The 18,987-nt window shown below is 37.1% G+C and overlaps 1 protein-coding gene across 1 annotated transcript in view; it reads left to right on the top strand.

Annotated features, from left to right (window-relative positions):
* The window catches only part of LOC150105484 (uncharacterized), a 150,630-nt gene that overhangs the window by 82,528 nt on the left and 49,115 nt on the right, over positions 1 to 18,987 (top strand). Inside the window, exon 5 of the mRNA XM_090393968.1 lies at positions 12,458 to 12,509. Coding sequence (XP_090250094.1) covers positions 12,458 to 12,509 — 52 coding nt within the window. The remainder of the gene's footprint in view (positions 1 to 12,457; positions 12,510 to 18,987) is intronic.

Raw genomic sequence — 18,987 nt, 5'->3', positions numbered from 1 at the left:
CAATCCACATGAAATATCATTAATAAATAAGGTAAATAGTAGGTGCTCAAGAACAGAATCCTGAGGCAAGCCATTAGTCACCTTCCTTTACTGCGACACTCCTTAATTATACATAACTTGCTGGTATCATTCAGAAAGTTAATCTTCAATCCATCTAACCAATCTGTTATCCATTCCCATCTTCTGCAACTTATATACCACACTGCCATTCAGTAATTTTTCAAATGTCTTTGCAAAGTCCAAGAAAATCACTGTATATGAATCTCCCTTGTCCAATGCATTCATCACCTTATCATAAAATGTAAGCATATTGCAAAAACAAGACCTGCCCTTCACAAACCCATGCTGACCATCATAGAGAATCTTATGTCATCAGCCCAGTCCTGATTCTGTTCTTAACTGGTTCCTCCAACACTTTGGCTACAACAGACCACTCTATAACTGGAAATGTCTATCTCCTAGAACCATGATTGTGGAGGGGTACTATTTTCTTTCTTTCTTTCCACTCCTTAGAAGCCTTCCCTCCTGCAAGACTTTCATAACCATGTCAATGGCATTCTAACTGTTGCAATTTCTTTAAAAATATGTGGTGATAGTGTCATTCCTTTCGACAGCCTTATTAGTCTAATCCAACTAACACTTGATAAGCCTCTAATTCTTTCACTTCCAATTTTCCTAATACTTGCCTCCCTTCTGTTTGTTGCATAGCATCATTCATCCAGTATACTATATACCAATGAAGTGTTCAGTAAATAATTTTTCATAGAATGGGAGAGAAGGGTAGAACAAGAGGCCATTGCTGGAAACTGTATAAGGAGAGTGTGAGGAGAAGGTTCTTTGCATGCAGAATGGTTGGTGAGCGGAATGCACTGCCTGAGTGTGTTGTGAATGTATACACATTGCAATCAGTTTAAGGCATGATAGGATGAGCATTGCATGCGATAGTGTGTACCTCCCATGATGAGTCTCTGACTCCATGGAGGTCAGATGTTAATAACAATAATAATAACAACAACAACAACAATAATAATTTCCCTATATCATTTACTATGGTTACTCTGCTACCATAACTATCCACCAGTGTTAACCTGATAATATTATTTTCCCCTCTTCATTGCCACATAGCAGAAAAATTCCTTTGGATTATTTTTGACCTGACTGGCCAATATCTCCTCTCATAATGTACTTTTCTGGCCTGCAGTTTATATTCTTTGTGCATCTCTTCACTACAAACTGCCTTGTACCTCCTCCATAACAATTGCTTTTGCTACACTGCTTGCTTGGCTGTTCATCCATCTCACTCCTACTCTATTAATTTGTTTAACTCTTAGTATGCAGTTATGCATTGCTTGTATCAGATACCTTATCATTTCCAATGCACTGTTGCTAGTTAACTATGGAGCTTCTCATAATCACTCACCTTATAGTTCCACATATATATCATCCTGATAATAACTGTTTCCTGTTTGACTGCTTTCCAGACCAATACCTTATGACCACTCTCACCAACAGGTGACAGTATTGATACCTCATTCACAACCACATCCTGTGAGAATATTGCCAAATCCAACACCCAAAAACGTCGTGTTGCTTCCATCACATGCTGCTTACGAGGGTAGTCTGAAAGGTTCTCAGCCTAACAATGAAAAAACGAATTTATAATTTCAAAATCATTTTTATTTTTCAACATAATCTCCCTTAAGACTAATACATACACTTATTCCAGCGATGCTCCAGTGCCATTATCCTGTCCCTGTAGTGGTTCTCAGTAAGATCTGCAAAATACCTCTCTCTACAGCTGTAAACGCCTCTTGATTCGAAGAAAAACGCTGACCACAAGGAAGAGTTTTAGTTTTTTGGGAAGAGATAGAAGTCAGAGGGAGCCAAATCTTGGGGAATAGGGTGAATGTTCCAACAATTCACAGTGCAGATTCCTTAATTTTCCCATTGCCAAAACGCCTTTGTGGGCAGGTGCATTGTCCTGATGAAAGCTGATTTTTTAGTTCTGCAAACCGAGTCTTTTCTCATGAATTTTTTCATCTAGTCTGGTTAAAAGATCAGAATAATATATCCCGGTTATTGTTTTAACCTTTTCAAGATAATTAATAAACAATTAATTTTTTTTATTAACTTTTTTATTAACTTTGCTGCTGCTGATGGAACTGACTTTGTCTTCTTTGGTACTGGACAACTGGCTTCTGTCCACTGTTTTGATTGCTGTTGGAATTCTGGTGTGTAATAGTGAATCCAAGTGTCATACATACAGGGTGTTCGGGATAAATTTGACATATTTATAATTAATTATATTTTTCCGTAAGTTACATGTATTAACACACACTTCTCTTCATTTAAAAATTTGGACCCTTCTTCATTCATATACAAGATGTCAGAAAGGATGGATAGCTGGAACCCACCTGAATCATGGAAGAGAATAACTTGTATCATGATGATTCGTGCCCGCCATCAAAATAAGGATATTACGACTGCTGCCCAATGCTCCCTGAATACAGTAAAAACAATCAGCAGTGAACTAGAGACTTGCAATGGTGACTACGAGGATGTAGCAAGAAGAAAGATCCCTAGCAGACGATCTGATTGCGTTCGTACAGCAGAATTCCTCGCAAATCTGCAGGAACAGGTGTTGAAGAACCCTGGCATTGGAATTCGGGCTTTGTTCGTGGAGTTGCTAACTGTAGTCAAGCCCTGGATAACAAGGGTAGCCAATGGTAGGCCGTATGTATGGCAGCAGGATTCGGCCCCTTGCCACACCTCTGGGAAAAGTCAAAAATGGTTGTCTGAAAATTTCTACGACTTCACCAGTCCAAATGTTTGGCCTCCAAACTCCCCAGACCTTAACCCCATGGATTATTTTGTATGGGGCGCAGTTGAAAAAGACACCAATCGCACTTCCAGTAATACAAAAGCCCAGTTAATGGATAAAATTAAAACAGTTTTTGCGGCCCTTCCCAGGGAGACTGTAGCATCAGCTTGTTCGAGGTTCCGAAGCAGAATTGAAGCTGTGATCGATGCTAATGGTGGTTATTTTGAGTAAATCTTGTTGATAGTATTGTAATTAACTCTGCCTGTAATGTTTTTTGTCAATTCATTAAATTTAATAGATACAAAGAAGATTTTCTTTTTCCTTACGAAACTGTCAAATTTATCCCGAACACCCTGTAGAATATATCAATGCACAAAATCAGTTTTATTCTTGTTAAAATACTCCAAGCACTGTTCAGAGATTTTCAGCGAGTGCATTTTTGATTTGCTGTGAGCAAGCATGGCATCCATCTTGTGCAAAGCTTATTCATTTGCAATTCTTCATGCAAAATATATCCTACATGTTCTTTTGAAATGCCTATAGCCTCAGCAATTTCATGCACTTTGACTCACCGGTCATCCAATACCATATCATGCACTTGATCAATGATTTCTGGTCATATCCCTCCCCTCCTCCTTATTCTATTCACAAGGCTCTAAAACTTACATTCCCTCAATCCTTCCTCATATCTCACATTCCATAGACCTAATGCTGCTTTAATAAACCTTCTCTGGACCTTCTCTGATACATCCTCATCCCCTTGAAACCAAGTTGACAAAATCTGCACACAGTAGACCATATGTGGCTGGATCAAAGCCTTATACAAGGGAACCATAACCTCTTTGCTTTTGCATTTCAGTGTCCTCATCATTATTGCCATAATCCATTGTGATGTTCTTACAATTTTTACAATTTCACTTGCAGATTTCTCATTTCTTCCACTAGCTTCAAATGTCTGGATGTCAGATTGGTCAACTGGATTCAGGATTGGCTGTCTGATAGGTATCAGAGAGTTGTGTATGGTGGAGCAGTTTCCAGGAGGCAGAGGGTTACAAGTGGGGTCCCACAGGGCTCAGTACTAGGACCTATATTGTTTAACCTTTATATCAATGACATAGCCAATGGATTGCAGGGGGATATTCAGTTGTTTGCGGATGATGCGAAGCTGGGAAGGATTATTAGTAATAGCGCAGATGTGGTAGCCCTGCAAGAGGATTTAAATAAGCTAGATAGATGGGCAAATGAATGGGGGTGTCAGTTTAATGCAGCAAAATGTAAGGTCTTGAGGTTTGGGAAACATCGATGGGATGCTGCATACTCTATGGGAGGAGTTATACTGGAGAAAGTAGGGGAGACAAGAGATCTGGGGTTGATGATTGATAGAAACCTGAAGTTTAGGGGACATGTTGCAAAGGTGGTGAAGGTAACACAGAGGATTGCTGCTATTATGAGAAGGACACTGACCTGCAGAGATAAGAGGGTTATCATTCCGTTGTATAAGTCTCTGATCAGACCACACTTGGACTATTGTTCTCAGATTTGGTCCCCAGGATTTGAAGGGGATAAATTAACTGTGGAAAGGATACAAAGACGGATGACAAAGATGGTTTCAGGACTGTACAAGGATAGTTATGAGGATCGGCTGAGAGAATGTGGACTGCAGAGTTTGGCGGATAGAAGAAGGAGAGGTGATATGATTGAGACTTTTAAACTGTTGAGAGGTGGTTACAGGGTTGACACTGGGGAGTTCTTTCGCTTGGTTGATCAGCGGGAAGGAGTGATGACAAGAGGCCATCCCTGGAAGTTACGAAAGGAAACTGTGAGCAAGAGGGTAAGGAGTGGTTTCTTTGTGTGGAGGGTGGTTGAGCCGTGGAATGCATTGCCTGATGGAGTGGTGGGAGCGAGAACGGTCAGTGACTTTAAAGAGTGGTATGATAAACTTTGTGTTTCTCAGGGGGGGGGACCTCCCCTCGATGAGTCTTGACAGACTTTATGTCTTAGGAAGGACCTCCCTCGATGAGTCTTTTGACTCCTTGGAGGCCTGAATAATAATAATAATAATAATTGTATACTCTGCATCCCAACTTTGCCTACCAGATTTCAAGACTTTGTACTTTACAACATTAAATTGATAGTTCCACCCACTTTCCTACTCACATAGCCTATTGAGATCCTCCTGCAAGGCCACAACATCTGCTCTACTTCTCATAGTTCTTCCAAACTTGGTATCATCTGCAAGCAGCTGCACATCCCTGAATAAGCCAATCCCAATGTCATTATTGTGCAGGTTTAACAATAATGGTTCTAAAAAAAAAAATCCCTGTGGCACTCCACTAGTGACCTTCCTCTTTTGGGATACCACTCCTCCATACTCAATCTGTTGATACCTATCTGACATCCAGTCAGCTATCTATTTTACTAGTCTGTTATCTAATCCCATCTGTTTTAATTTTGCTACCAGTTTGTCCTGTGGCAGTCTCTTAAAGGCCTTTGAAATTTTCAAGCATACCACTGTATATGCATCTCCTTTATCCATTGAATTTGTCACTTGTTGTGATACATAAGCAGATTGTTAAAGCATGACTTCACTCTAACAGACTCGTGCTGACCATCATAAAGAATACTGCTATTATCAAATCCATTCCTGAATCTTAGTCCTCTAACACCTTGGCAACAAATCCAGACACATAAATTAGCCTATAATTTGCAGCCTGTCTTATCCCTCCTTTTGTGAAGTGGGATCATTTTTCCTACCTTCCATTCTTTTGGGACTCACCCCATTTCAGGATTCATGTTAGCATTCCTTCAGGCTACATAGTGATATATATATTGTCAAATCCTACTGCCTTATTAACATTAAGTTTACTTAACTCCTTATATACTTTCTGCTCATTCACCATCAGTCCCTTCTCCATCATAATCTCAACATTACAGCTTCTCATGATGTTACCTTCATGAGGATGAAATACACTGATAAACTGATCAGTGAAAGTTTCACCAATATCCTCCTTATTGGTTACCATTCTGCCAGTGTTATTAACTAGTGTCATTCTTTCCTAGTAATTTTTCTTCTAGTTGCCAGATATCGAAAGAACTCACTAGGAATTTTCTTAGCTTGACTGGCTAATTTCTTCTCATACTGCACTTTTACTGCATTATTCCATCAATTATGTCTTTACCAGCCGAGTCACATTCCTGGCCTCCTCTTCAAGCATCTGATTATTATCAACATTCATCTTGTGTTGTCTATGCAGTGCTTCCTTCTTCTAGATTTTATGAATCTCTTCATTCATCCATTTTATTCCTACCTTATTCAGCCTTTTCACCTTTTGAATACACTCAGGCATTGCTTCTGTTAAATAGCTCTCATTCCATACCCCAAGCAGCATCTATCTTCATTCCATTTATTCCTCTTTTCATGCTATCCTGGTTGTTGCCTAAGCTTTTCATAATCACTTTTTATAACGAAATATATCCAGTCTTCACAGAAGTCCACACATGACTGACAATAATCCAGGTGATTACTTCATGGTTGGTCACTCTTCCCAACTAGAGAAAGATTAAACATTTTATTCGCAATGACATCCTCTGATAATATGATCAAATGTAAGACTCTTAACACTCATGTGTTCTGTGTTACACATTGCCTAAAATTGTTGTTCCTTAAGAATCGAGAAATTCGTTTTCCTCATTCCTGTATGCTATGTCTTCATCCAGTCAGTACTACTGTAATTGAAATCCCCCATAATAATCACCCTTCTTGCTCACCAAGCCATATTTCCTATACATTATTTTGTTGCCCCCCCCCCCTCCACATTACCTGGCTGGCCTGCAGTAACACCTAACCAAATATCTCATTCCATCAACCTCCACCTCATACCATACTGCTTCAGAGCCCCCTCCCCCCTTGTATTTCAACTTTTTATGAACATAATTCCTCTGTTATCATCAGCAGCACTCTCCCTCCCGTCTTCCTATCCTCATGAAATACATCATATCCTTCTATTTCTATTCCTATCAAGTTATCAATCTCATCCAACCATATTTCACTTATTCCAACTATTTTTAGGCAAATAAATGCAATCAACACAGCAATTTCATCTTCCTTATTTCTGATACTCTTGGCATTCATAAACAAGATAACAATTGATTTCTTGGTCTATATCCAGTCCTAACCATGCTGCCCCTTATCTGTGACTTCTCCACACTTGTTCCTGTCTGCTCACCCTTACCCTTTGTCCCATACCCTTTGTCCCCCCCCTCCCATACTCAACTACCTCCCCATGTATTTTGGGCTGTTCCTTCTCTATGTTGACCATAGCCATACATGCATTCCTTTCTGCTTTGAGAATTCACTCTCTTTACACTGCGTCTACCTAACCTCCTTGGTCAATCCCATTTCCCCTCTTCAACTTGCATTCCTGTTCTCACATTCTCATCCCCATGCACATTGGTCTCATCTAGTTCGCTCTCTCGCTCATACATATCTCTGTCTTCTGCTGATACCCTATTCACATCACTGATTACACTTTCTTCTAGCAGCCTTTCCAGATGATTTACTTCAAAATCATTCAGATGCAATCCATCACTTGTATTTCTTTGCATTTCCATTTGTCCCTCAACCTCATCCTCTACATTTACAAACTTAACTCCTCTTCACAATTTTGCTCACATTCCATTCAGGATCTTTGCTCTTGACTACACTCCATTGTCATACCTGGGCATCACACATACTACTCTTCTTACATATACTGGCCACTGAATTAGAAACCTTTATGCAGATGTAAATAAACATCAATTATGCAGTGTATATGCAAAATACTGGTCATGTGCATCACCATGGTTCTAGGCAATTTAAGAATGTTGCTGTTCAGTAATCATCAATCATCAGTCACAACTACTAACTCTCTCAGATGCTTACTTCTCATATCCATTTTCCAGGAGAGTGATTCACTTCAATCACTCTCCTGGAAAACAGACATTGTGCAGCATCTCATCTACCATGCCTTTTGTAATAGAATCTCTGTATAGTGGAGTCATTTGTTTCTTTTTCTTCACTGTCTTCATTTTATTCTTTTGCACTCTTCCTTTCATATCCACCATATGTCTAATTTCAGTTTGTAAAAACCTCAGCTCATTTCTCATCTTAATCATTTCATTCTTCAATTCTTGCATTCCAGCAATTTTCCCACTGTTGCTCTATCAGTCAGGCTGTCTCTCATTCTCACAGCCATATAAGCTCTTGCTCCATTAGTCAGGCTCTCTTCTGTTTTTGCATTTACACTTACTTTTTCCTCTTTCAATCGTTTTCGTATTTATAATTACATTCTCTGCACTCATATTCTCAGACTCACTCTTCTGGCTATCATTCTCAGTCTTAGACCTGTCACTGCCTTTTGTGTTTCCACCAATTACAGCAAACCGCATCATCTACTCCAATGCCATCTACTGCCAACCACTGCCACCACTGGTATTTTCACAGACAATCACAAACATCCAATCCCATAGCAGGATTTGAACACACAGCCTTACAGTGAACCATTTTATTAAAATCCACACCACACTTGAGTTTTGCAGTGTGCATTTAGTTGTTCTTACTGCCAGTTTTGCCTTTGTGATCAAACCATTAATTGTTATGCACAAAATTTGCTACGTAAGCTGCTAGCAACCTTGATATGTGCATTCAGTCTCAGTATCACTAATTAAATAAATTTTCAGTGAAGTACATATAATTCTTTCAAAAATATTCCCAGAAATAAAACTTATCTTTTCTCCACTGATTCTACCAACCAGCATTGTACTGTTAACACTGGAATAAGATTTATCATACTGAAGAAACTTTGCTTCAGAAGGTTGAGGAGTCAAGGGATCTGTGATCTTGGTAGATAGGGAACTGAAGTTCAGGGGACACATTACAGAAGTTGTGTTATCTAGAAAAATGTTGCTATAATGTGAAGAATAGTGACAAGTATGAATAAAGGAAGTGATTGTTCCACTCTATAAGGCACTAATTAGGCTTCATTTACCTTTTTTGTGCATAGGTCTTGTCACCTGGCTATACTGATGAAAAGGAAATATTGGAGAAAATGCAGAGATGAATAGCTAAGCTGTCTCAGGACTCTGGAATGTTGAGTATGAGGATAAATTAAGGGAATGTGGTCTTCAGAGCTTGGTAGATAGGAGGAGGAGTAATATCAATGAGACATTCTCATTGATATTACTCTGATAGACTCCTCTCACATAAATTGTGAGAGGAGCCTATCAGATAGATATAGGGGAATTATTACTTAGAATAATATGTGATATGAGAATGAGAGGTCATCCCTGGAAACAGTACAAAGGTCATGTAAGTAAAGAAGTGAAAATGAGATTTTTTGCTTGGTGCATGATGAATGAGTGGAATGCATTGCCAGAGTATGTGGTGAGCACTCCAATATTGAATACATTCAAGGCAATATGTGATAGCTATTTTGGTCTCTGAGCATTCAACCTCCCTCAATCTGTCTTTGAACTTTATGAAGAATTGGAAGTAAAGCTCACTCTGGTTCTTGACAGTCAGTTCATCGGAAGGTATAGAATTATAATCATCATTGTGTCACTCCATGCAAAAAAAGTCACAAGAATCAACTGAAGAAAAAAAACCACAGCATATGTGGGCTAGTTACGCTCGATGAATGATTACAAAAAATCGAGGTATTAATCTTTAATATTATTTAACACTGCTATGTTGCTGTTCTTATAGAATGTATTAGTTATTCTTAAGAAGAAGAAGAAGAAAGTGACTTCTAAAGGTGCCAAAATGCCACATTGTTATTGGTAATGAAATGTGGGAAATGTCTCTTGAAGTTGAATGTGAAAAAAAAGTTAAATTGGATGGAATGGAATCTTTTGAAATACATTTGTCTTAAGAAAGATGAACTGTCTTAGCTTTGGTTTTGATTGATTGCCATTACAGTATAAAAATTCTGTATTATGATTATTATTATTATACAGTATCTACATGGAGTCCAGAGACTCATTGTGAAAGACCCAAACTATTATACACACAAAACATATCATACCTCTCCTTAAATTCAGTCACTGTCAGAGAACTCACAACTAATTCTGACAATCCATTCTACTCATTCACTACTCTCCATGCAAAAAATCTAGTCTAATACACCCTTGCTAACCACACTGTCACTGAACTTCCACAGATGACCCCTAGTTCTCTGACTGTTTGTCATATATTAAAAAATTTCATTTGTATCAATTTTATAAATCCCCTTTAATATCTTAAAAGTTTGTATTATGTCTATCTTTCAACTAAACTTTGTAATTTACAGATCTTCAGCTTATCCTCATAAGGAGCATTCCACAAACCTGTCACCAGCTTGGTCACTCATCTCTGAATCGTCTCTACTACCTTCTGGTCCCAAAAAAACCCAGGTGACCAAATCTGTACATAACAGTCAAGATGTGGGTGAATCATAGTCTTATAAAGAGAGATAATAATTTTCCAATTTTCCTGTCTTTACATGTTAGCTTGTTTTTCAACATCCAACTAATCCTTTGAACCATTTTACCAACTTTTGCAATATGCACCTCTGAACTTCAATTTTCTGTTCACCATTATTCCCAAGTCCCTTGCATCATCAGTTTTCTGCAATCCACTACCATCGATATGATACCTTTTTAACCCGAAGTGCATGACCTTACATTTTGTAACATTAAATTGATAGTCATTATCCTATGCCCACAATGCCAATTTATTCAAATAATGCTCTTCCTAGTTTTGCATCATCAGCAAACAACTGAATATTTCCCCTCTTAAATCTTTCTCTATATTATTGATATACAAATTAAAGAGTAGTAGCTCTAGTACAGAACCCTCATTCTCCTAGATTCTGCTCTACCATATACTACTCTCTAATGTCTGTCTCTTAGCACTCCCCTATCTATTCTACTTCGTATCATCAAAACTTTTGTAATAGTTCTCCATGTAGTATTCTGTCAAATGCATTTGATATGATATTCCAGCAATATATCATGGTGTACCCATTTCCTTTATCTAATTCTGCTGCCACTTTATTATAAAATGTGAATAAATTAATAAGACAGGACCTACTCTTTACTTAACGGTGCTGCCCATTGTAGAGTATCACATCCCTATCCACCCAGTTTTGGATTTTACCTTTAACCAAATTTTCTAATACTTTAGCAACCACTCCTGATATGTTAATTGATTTGTGGTTTGCTACCTCAGTCTTGGTGAGAGGTGTTTGCTACCTCTGTCTTGGGCCACCTTTATGCATGGAATTATCTTATCCTCTTTCCACTCCAATGGCCCCATGCCTAAGCTGTGACTTAGATTGAACAACTTCATGAGAGCAATGCCAATTCTTTTGCACATTCATGCAATACACAGGCTGATATGCCATCGAGTCACACTGCTGTGTTCACATTCATATTTTTTAATATGCTGAACACCTCCTCTTCATGTACCTCAATTTTGCATCTCTGTCACATCAGCAACTACAAAATCTCTACCTGGATGATATACCTTTGAAAAATGATCACTCAGCAACTAAACTATTTCTTTTGCCTCTATCATGTGCCTAGCATGAGCATTGTTTAAAAACATCCAAACATCCTGCCATAGTAATTTTTTCTTCTTACTTGCTACATAATGAAGAAACTCTTTTCAGTTTACTTTTGTCTGCTTAGCTAATTTTCTCTCATAATCTAGTTTGAACTTTCTAGTCACCCTTCTTTCTTGCACTTTTGTACTGGTTATGAGTATGCTGATCATCTTTTTCTTTATGTTCTCTTCACAGTGTTTTCTTTTTTTTGCAGCTCTTGCTTTATGTCTCCAATCATCCACTTAATTCCCAATTAGTTTATCCTCCTACTCTGATACTGTTTCTCTCAAACAATCTCTGACCACTTTCCATGCACTGCTGACATTCTTTTTTTTTTTTTTTTTGTAGCTTCTCAAGCCATGGCACTATTCCAAGATGACTCCTAAGTCTGTCCTAATTACCAGTTTTATAGTTCAAAATAAACCCTTTCTTGACAGAGAATTCCACGTGTTTGGCAACTTCCCAGAACAAGACTGCATGGTTACTCTCTTCCCCAGTTGGAGGCAGAGTATCTACTTTAGTTATGGATATATAATCTGATGCTGTTATCAGATCCAACACTCTCAAACTCCTTTTCCCCTCTATAGCATGTTGTTTCATGTAATTATCCCTCAGCAACTGTATAAATTCCACTTCCATCTTGCCATGCCCCCCCCCCTTTTCTTCTTCCAATCTATTATGTCCCTGTAGTTAGTCTCTCATAATAATTGCTTGGCCTGCACATATTGTGCTAATCTCCCAATACATGGCATCTACATCTTTCTGTACCCCCCCCCCCCCGATCTATAGCAGCACCCAACAATATATTTGGTCCTCCCGACAGCCTAAAATGAACCATATCATCCTCACCAAAAACTGTTCTATATATATATATATATATATATATATGTATTTTTTTTTTTTTTTTTAAATGTATCACTAATTTAGGAAATTTTTTATGAAATGTTAGGAAAATTTGTAATATTGTTCCTCTAAATCTATATGAACTGTCTAATATATATGGTCTCTACTTTAGAAACTGGACAGGAGGCAAAAATGTTTTACATGTCATGGAGTGGAGCATTTTGGTATGTATTACAAATACATTTTTTATTAAAGAAATACAAGAATTATATCAAAGTAATGAATCTAAATAATGTGTTATAGGAAAATCAGCCAGTTCCTGTGTATGCAGAATGCTTTCTTTTGCAGTTGCATTTTTTTCAGTGCAGAATACACGATCTGAAAATAGATTCAGAGAAAATTTTGCAACTTCTTATATGACATCCATCGCAGCTACCTTGACCTTTTCTTTTAAAGTCATTGACTTTTCAATTAAGACTTTATTTTTGTACTTCCAATCTCCTCTGAACTTATGAAATCTTCCCACAGTGGGGGAAAGATTTCATAAGTTCTGAGGAGATTAGAAGTATAATGTCATGTATTACAACTAAAAGAAAATCATGACATCTATCTATCTATATATTTCCTATATATATATATATAGGAGGGGAAAAGAAAGTACATTAATGAATAAAGGAGAAGAAACTGGGCACCATGTTGGAAAATGCAGGAGACGGTAGCTTGTCTGGAATACTTTATGCAAGGTTCATATGCAAGCATGGAATTTTTCCACTACCTTTCCGTAGAATTTGACCAAAAGTAAATGATAAACAAGATCACATGCATAATGGTGCCAGAATCCCTACTGATGAACACTGATAAGCAAGAAGAAGAAGAAATCATTAACAGAATACTCTTCCAGGTAGTACAAATTGACTGTAGATTTTTTCATTACTTTACATATGATTAAGATGAGATAAATTTTTCTATGACTCTATAGTTTGTCTCATTTTCTTCTAGGATAGTCTACATATTATTATTATTATTATTATTGTTTTTATGATTCAAGACCTTCGGAGAGTCAAGGACTCATTGAAAGAGGCCATACATTACCCACATTCCAGCTAGCATACTTTTTCTTAAACTCATTCACACTACATGCATTCAACACTTCAACAGACAAACAGCTTCATTCCCTCACTGCTCTGTTAGAGAAAAATCTAGCTCTTACTCCTTTCTTAACTCTGCACAAACTTAACCTCCGTAGATGTTTCCCATGTCCTCTCCCCACCTACCATATAATGAAAATTTTCATTCATCATATGATATCCTATAGTGCTTATTCAGAAGTTTATAGACCTCTATCTTATTACCCCCCCCTCTTTCTCCTGTTTAGTAGTGTCTGTATTCCACATATTCTCAATCTGTCCTCATAATCTACATCGCATAATCCTGATATACTCTTTGTAACTCTTCTCTTCACCCTTTCCAAAGCTTCTTTATCCCGATACATAGGGCATCTTTATTGCGATACATAGGGCAAATCGGCAGCTGGAGCGTTGGCAGAAATGTTTACCGAGCATACCAACTTCCAGCTCCAATAGCGTATATTAAAGTTGTTGCAGTTAAAAAGCTTGTAGTTGGATCTCAGTTCCAGACGGGTGGTGGACCACCCGTCTGGAACTGAGATTCAACTACAAGCCCGGTGGTTACTGCCCGGCCTGAACAATCTCGCCAGTTTTCCTTGATTCTCTTCACCGAGTATCTTGGGTGACCAGCACGTTTACTTTGAAAAAATTACAGTACTTAAAGCAGGCGTAACGGCAGAATAATGGTGCATGGAATAATGGAATAGGACCTTGGTTCTATTTTGTTGGTTTTCGGAACACGAGGTAATGATTAAGAGGGACAGACGGGGGCATTCGTATTGCGATGCTAGAGGTGAAATTCTTGGACCATTGCAAGACGAACTACTGCGAAAGCATTTGCCAAGAATGTTTTCATTAATCAAGAAAGAAAGTTAGAGGTTCGAAGGTGATCAGATACTGCCCTAGTTCTAACCATAAACGATGCCGACCAGCGATCCGCCTGAGTTCCTCAATGAATAAAGAACTTCATTTCAAGCCCAACACGGGAAATCTATAATGGCAGAAATCGTGTGCTGATTGTGGACTTGAGCAGAAGTTTCTGAGTTATATTTCCATACATGCGTGGAAGCAAAAAAGCATTATATGACGTTGCTCGGCATTCAGCTGTTCGGGAAGTAGAAAAGAAATGCAGTAGGAGGGAAAGTGGAGTTTCTTTATTATATTATATCATACCTCCAGGGAGTCCAAAGACTCATTGAGGGAGGGCATCAACTCTATGTCTCACTACTCCACCAACCTTCATCATCTACCGCCGACTACCACCACAAACATCCATGCTCACGACGCTATTTCGAACCCGCAGCCTTTTGGCTAGAGAGCAGATACGCTAACCACTCGGCCAACCAGGCTTTGCTTATCTTGAAGATGCAGATTGGACAGATTACAACAAAAAAAATAGAAATCGAACACTGAGAGACGATATCCTTGTATGAAGAGATACGTGAAGAGTTTATTGTAGTCATTAATCTAAATATAATTTATTTCAGTTAAAGGTTGGTCGAGCCTCTGCTACTAATGGCTCACACAAAAAGTTAAGTAAGTTTGAGCACGGTTAGTAGTTGGAAGGAGATCAATCGTTCGATGCTATTGCCACACTCTCCGTCGATGAGTCTTTGGACTCCCTGGAGGTATCACATAATAATAACAATAATAATAAATGGCAAAAGTATGATAAGAAAAATAAGAGTATGATGGTGAATATAAAAAAAGTGAAAGAGCGAAATTTGTACGGACATTCTTTAGTCAGAGGTGTGATACATGAGAGTTTGACAAAATCGTACCAACCTGGTGTGAACGTTAAGGATGTAAGTGAGTCAATTAGAATGCAAAAGCAGAGGGTGAAAGAATTGATAGTAGTAGCAGGAATGAATGATTTGAAAGGAGACAAAATGGCTATGAGATAGGTTTGAAGGAATTACTTGAGGTAGCAAAAGAGAAGAATAAGAGAGTTAGGATGGTGAGTCTGTTACTGCAGTATGATAGTGAAGAGTATAGGAGGAGGGCCAAAATTGCTAATGACTTTATGCACAGATTATGCAGGAGGAGTTGTGTGGAGTGAGTTCGATGGGTGAAAGGATTTATATAAGATGGATGGTTTACATTTGAATGGATTTGGTGTACGGAGACTTGAAAAGGTGTTGTTGAATGAAGTGGAAGTGGATGTGCAGAATCTGGGAAACTAGAGTTACTAAGGGGGGGGGGAGTAGATATGCAGACTTTAGGATGACAGTAGAGTGTATGAATATGTGTGTGTGTGTGCGCCCAAGCGAGTATGAAGGACAACAAATCAGAATGGGATAGTTAGTATAAGGCATCAAAATAGGGATGGGACAAATGGGCTTCTGCAATTCATGTATACTAATGCCAGAAGTATTAGGAACAAGAAGGAAGAATTTTTGGCCTTGGTTGGCACTTCCAGGCCACAGGTTATTGGCATTAGTGAAACATGGCTGACAGAAGATGATATAGCTAGTGGGATTGAATGTGAGGGCAGGGCCGCATTTATACTTTTGGAGGCCCGAGGCGCAACATCATTATGAAGCCCGCAAAAGTAAGCATTTTTTTAGTTTATTGAAAATAAAAGTCAACATTTTCATAATAACTCATTTTAATAACACAATACAACATTAGTATACATATATTTGCATTTTAAAAAAAATGTATAAAAGTAAATCAGTTCAAATTTAAATAAAAAAATTAAGAACTAAAAGAGTTTTTTTTCTGGCTTTGATTTTAGCAAATATATCTAAAATGATATCATAATTAATCAAGTCCATTACGTCTGATTCAATGCATAATAACGACAGGTCACTTGTTTTAGTTTGGTGCAAGCTGCTTCTTAAATATTTTTTTATTTGTTTCAACACTGAAAATGAGCATTCAGCACTTGCATTTGAAATAGGCATCCTCAAAAATATTTTTAAAATTGTTTCTACGTTTGGAAAAGTAGAACCTTAACCTATCGTTTATAAATTTGTACATATTTTATGAAGAATTTTCTTCTTTTATCATTATTAAAAATTGCTTAACTTCATCAGTAAATTTTTCTGGATCAATATCAGTCCCATAAATTTGTAAAATTTTATTAATAAATTTTACAAACTTAAGTCTTGTACTTGTCTTGATCTATATCTTTCTTCAAAACAAAATGTCAAACATATCTAATATGTCGAAATAGCTTTTTGTTCTTTCATTAATTTCCAAAATTAGTTTATCACAAATGACATTAAAAGTGTTCACTGCGAAATTTTCTTTCCCATGTAATAAAATCTCGTTAGATTGTGAAACTTCATCACTCATTTTTTTTTCGTTTTTTAACTCTTTCCTTTTCATCTTTAAATTTTGTCTCATCTGTTAATAAATTCGCTTCTTCATTTATAGCAGCAAAACTATTTCTTATATCTAAAATAAAACCAATTAAAGAGTGCTAACAAATTATTAGCTAAAAACAAATCCATATCAGGATCTTGTAGAGATTTACTAGTAGCATGTATTCGTTGTAAAATTTTGTCCCACATAACTGTTAAAATTGCTGTTTCTGGTTTGTCAACATGTTCAGCCAATGATGACCTCTCTAATATAGAAATAGGTTTTTCATGAGGAGAAATGGGTAGTTCAAGTAATGCATCTTTAATTTGTTTATATCCACGTTTCAAAACCAATATAGCATCAGCTCTTGCGGACCACCTCGTTTCAATTAGTCTTTTAACTGTTAAAGATTTTTTTTCTAAACGTTTAAGGAGTATACCCCATCTTCTTGTTGAAGATGAAAAGTAATTATATACATTTTGAATAAAACAAAAATATTGCACTGCTTCTGGACAAGATTCCGTGGCATTGTTGCCAATTAAATTTAAGGAATGACTAGAGCACGGTATATAATGTGCAGAGGGACTACGTTTTTTTCAGCCTAGCTTGTAAACCTGTATAAATATCTTTCATGTTGGCAGCGTTATCATAGCTTTGCTCTCTGCACATTTTTATATCCAAAGATAATTCTTCTAATTTTTTTAATACTACCTCTTCTAAATATAAGGAATTATGTTGTGTAATTCTGATGAATTACACAACATAATTCGCTAAATGTTTCTGTAATGTCAGAATTTGCAGCAACATACCTAAATATCATAGCTAGTTGATCATTATGGGCAATGTCTGGCATTGAATCCAGTATTATTGCAAAATAAGCAGCTTCCTTAATTTCTGATAATAATATTTCTCTTGTTTTTTTAACTATTAACGCTATGAATTCTTTACAAGTATGGTAAGAAAGATAATTTGATCTGCCAGAACCACAGTTGGCATACATTTTCCTGTAATGTTTTAAAAAATCATCAAATTCACTTAAATAATGTAAACACGATAAATAATTTCTGCAAGAATCAGAAAAAGTATCATTTGTGTTTCCTCTGAATGCTAGCCCTAGTTTACTCAGTAACTTAATGGTAGCTATTATTCTTTTTAAAACCTCTCTCCAATAATTTTCTTTAGATTGTATTTGTTTGATCAATTCAACTATTTACAGAACTTGATTTTCTTTTGCGATATGTGCACATTGCTCGTATATGCTCTGTAGAATGCTCGTGATCACATAATGTTCATGTTATATTTCCACAGTTATTAAAACCCTTCATTAAGCTATTATTTGACTTAGAAAACAATTTACAAATAAAGCAGTAAATTGCTTTGATGGTTTCTGAAAAAAGAGAGCGCTAGTGGGTCAAGCACTACTGACGTGTTTTGAAGAGCTCCTGATTCAGATAAGTTTTACTAGGAATAATTAAGTATATATGCGTAATTGTTTAAGTTTAAAAGCGGCTGTAAACATTGTACGCTACCGATATTATTAGTGTGGGGTTTTTTTCTTGCTTAAACTAAATACGAAAACGTTAATATTAGACCTAGTAACCTGCAGAGAAAAAAAAAAAAAAATGGCGGCGGCATTGTCATTCCATGATTTTAATTTGGATTTCAGTCGGTTCGTTAAGTGTGAGGTCTGTTATATGTATTCCTTCGATTACATAAATGATTTGTGGATGTTTAGTGCGGATGGAAGAAGGGTGTGTGCAAAATGTGACCTGAACGAGGAATTGATGAATGCAAATATGAAGTTGATGACAGAAAGTGCTAGTACCGATTGTGTCGCGAGTGCACGTTTGAAAGAGAAGGATGGTGGAAAAGACAGGCGAAAAAATGTTAAAAAATCAGGAAAAAAGAAAAAGAGCGATTTGACAACCGTAACGGATGTTAAAAGGGACGAAAGTGAGGCGGAAAGAAACGAAATTGAGAGAACGAATGAAAGTAGAAATGGCGTGATGCAGAAATCGCAAGTAAAAAAAATCGAAAGAATGAATGATAGCGAAAAAAGAATGACTGATGGTGAAAGTTGGACGCATGTTGGAACGAAAGTACTGAACCAAAGAAAGATGAATGACAATAAAAGTGAGAAGAATGATAGCGAAAGTTGGAAGCATGTTAGTCCGAAAGTACGGAAACAAAGAAAGATATGTGAGAGTGAAAGTGAGAAGAATGATAGTGAAAGTTGGACGTATGTTGGACCGAAAGTACGGAAACA

The sequence above is a fragment of the Typopeltis vanoorti genome, chromosome 6, assembly GCF_054136105.1.
Source record: "Typopeltis vanoorti isolate ZY-2024b chromosome 6, IOZ_Tvanoo_1.0, whole genome shotgun sequence".
In the NCBI taxonomy this organism is placed as follows: domain Eukaryota; kingdom Metazoa; phylum Arthropoda; class Arachnida; order Uropygi; family Thelyphonidae; genus Typopeltis; species Typopeltis vanoorti.
The sequence above is the reverse complement of the archived record's forward strand: the minus strand, read 5'-3'. Positions and strand labels throughout refer to the sequence as shown.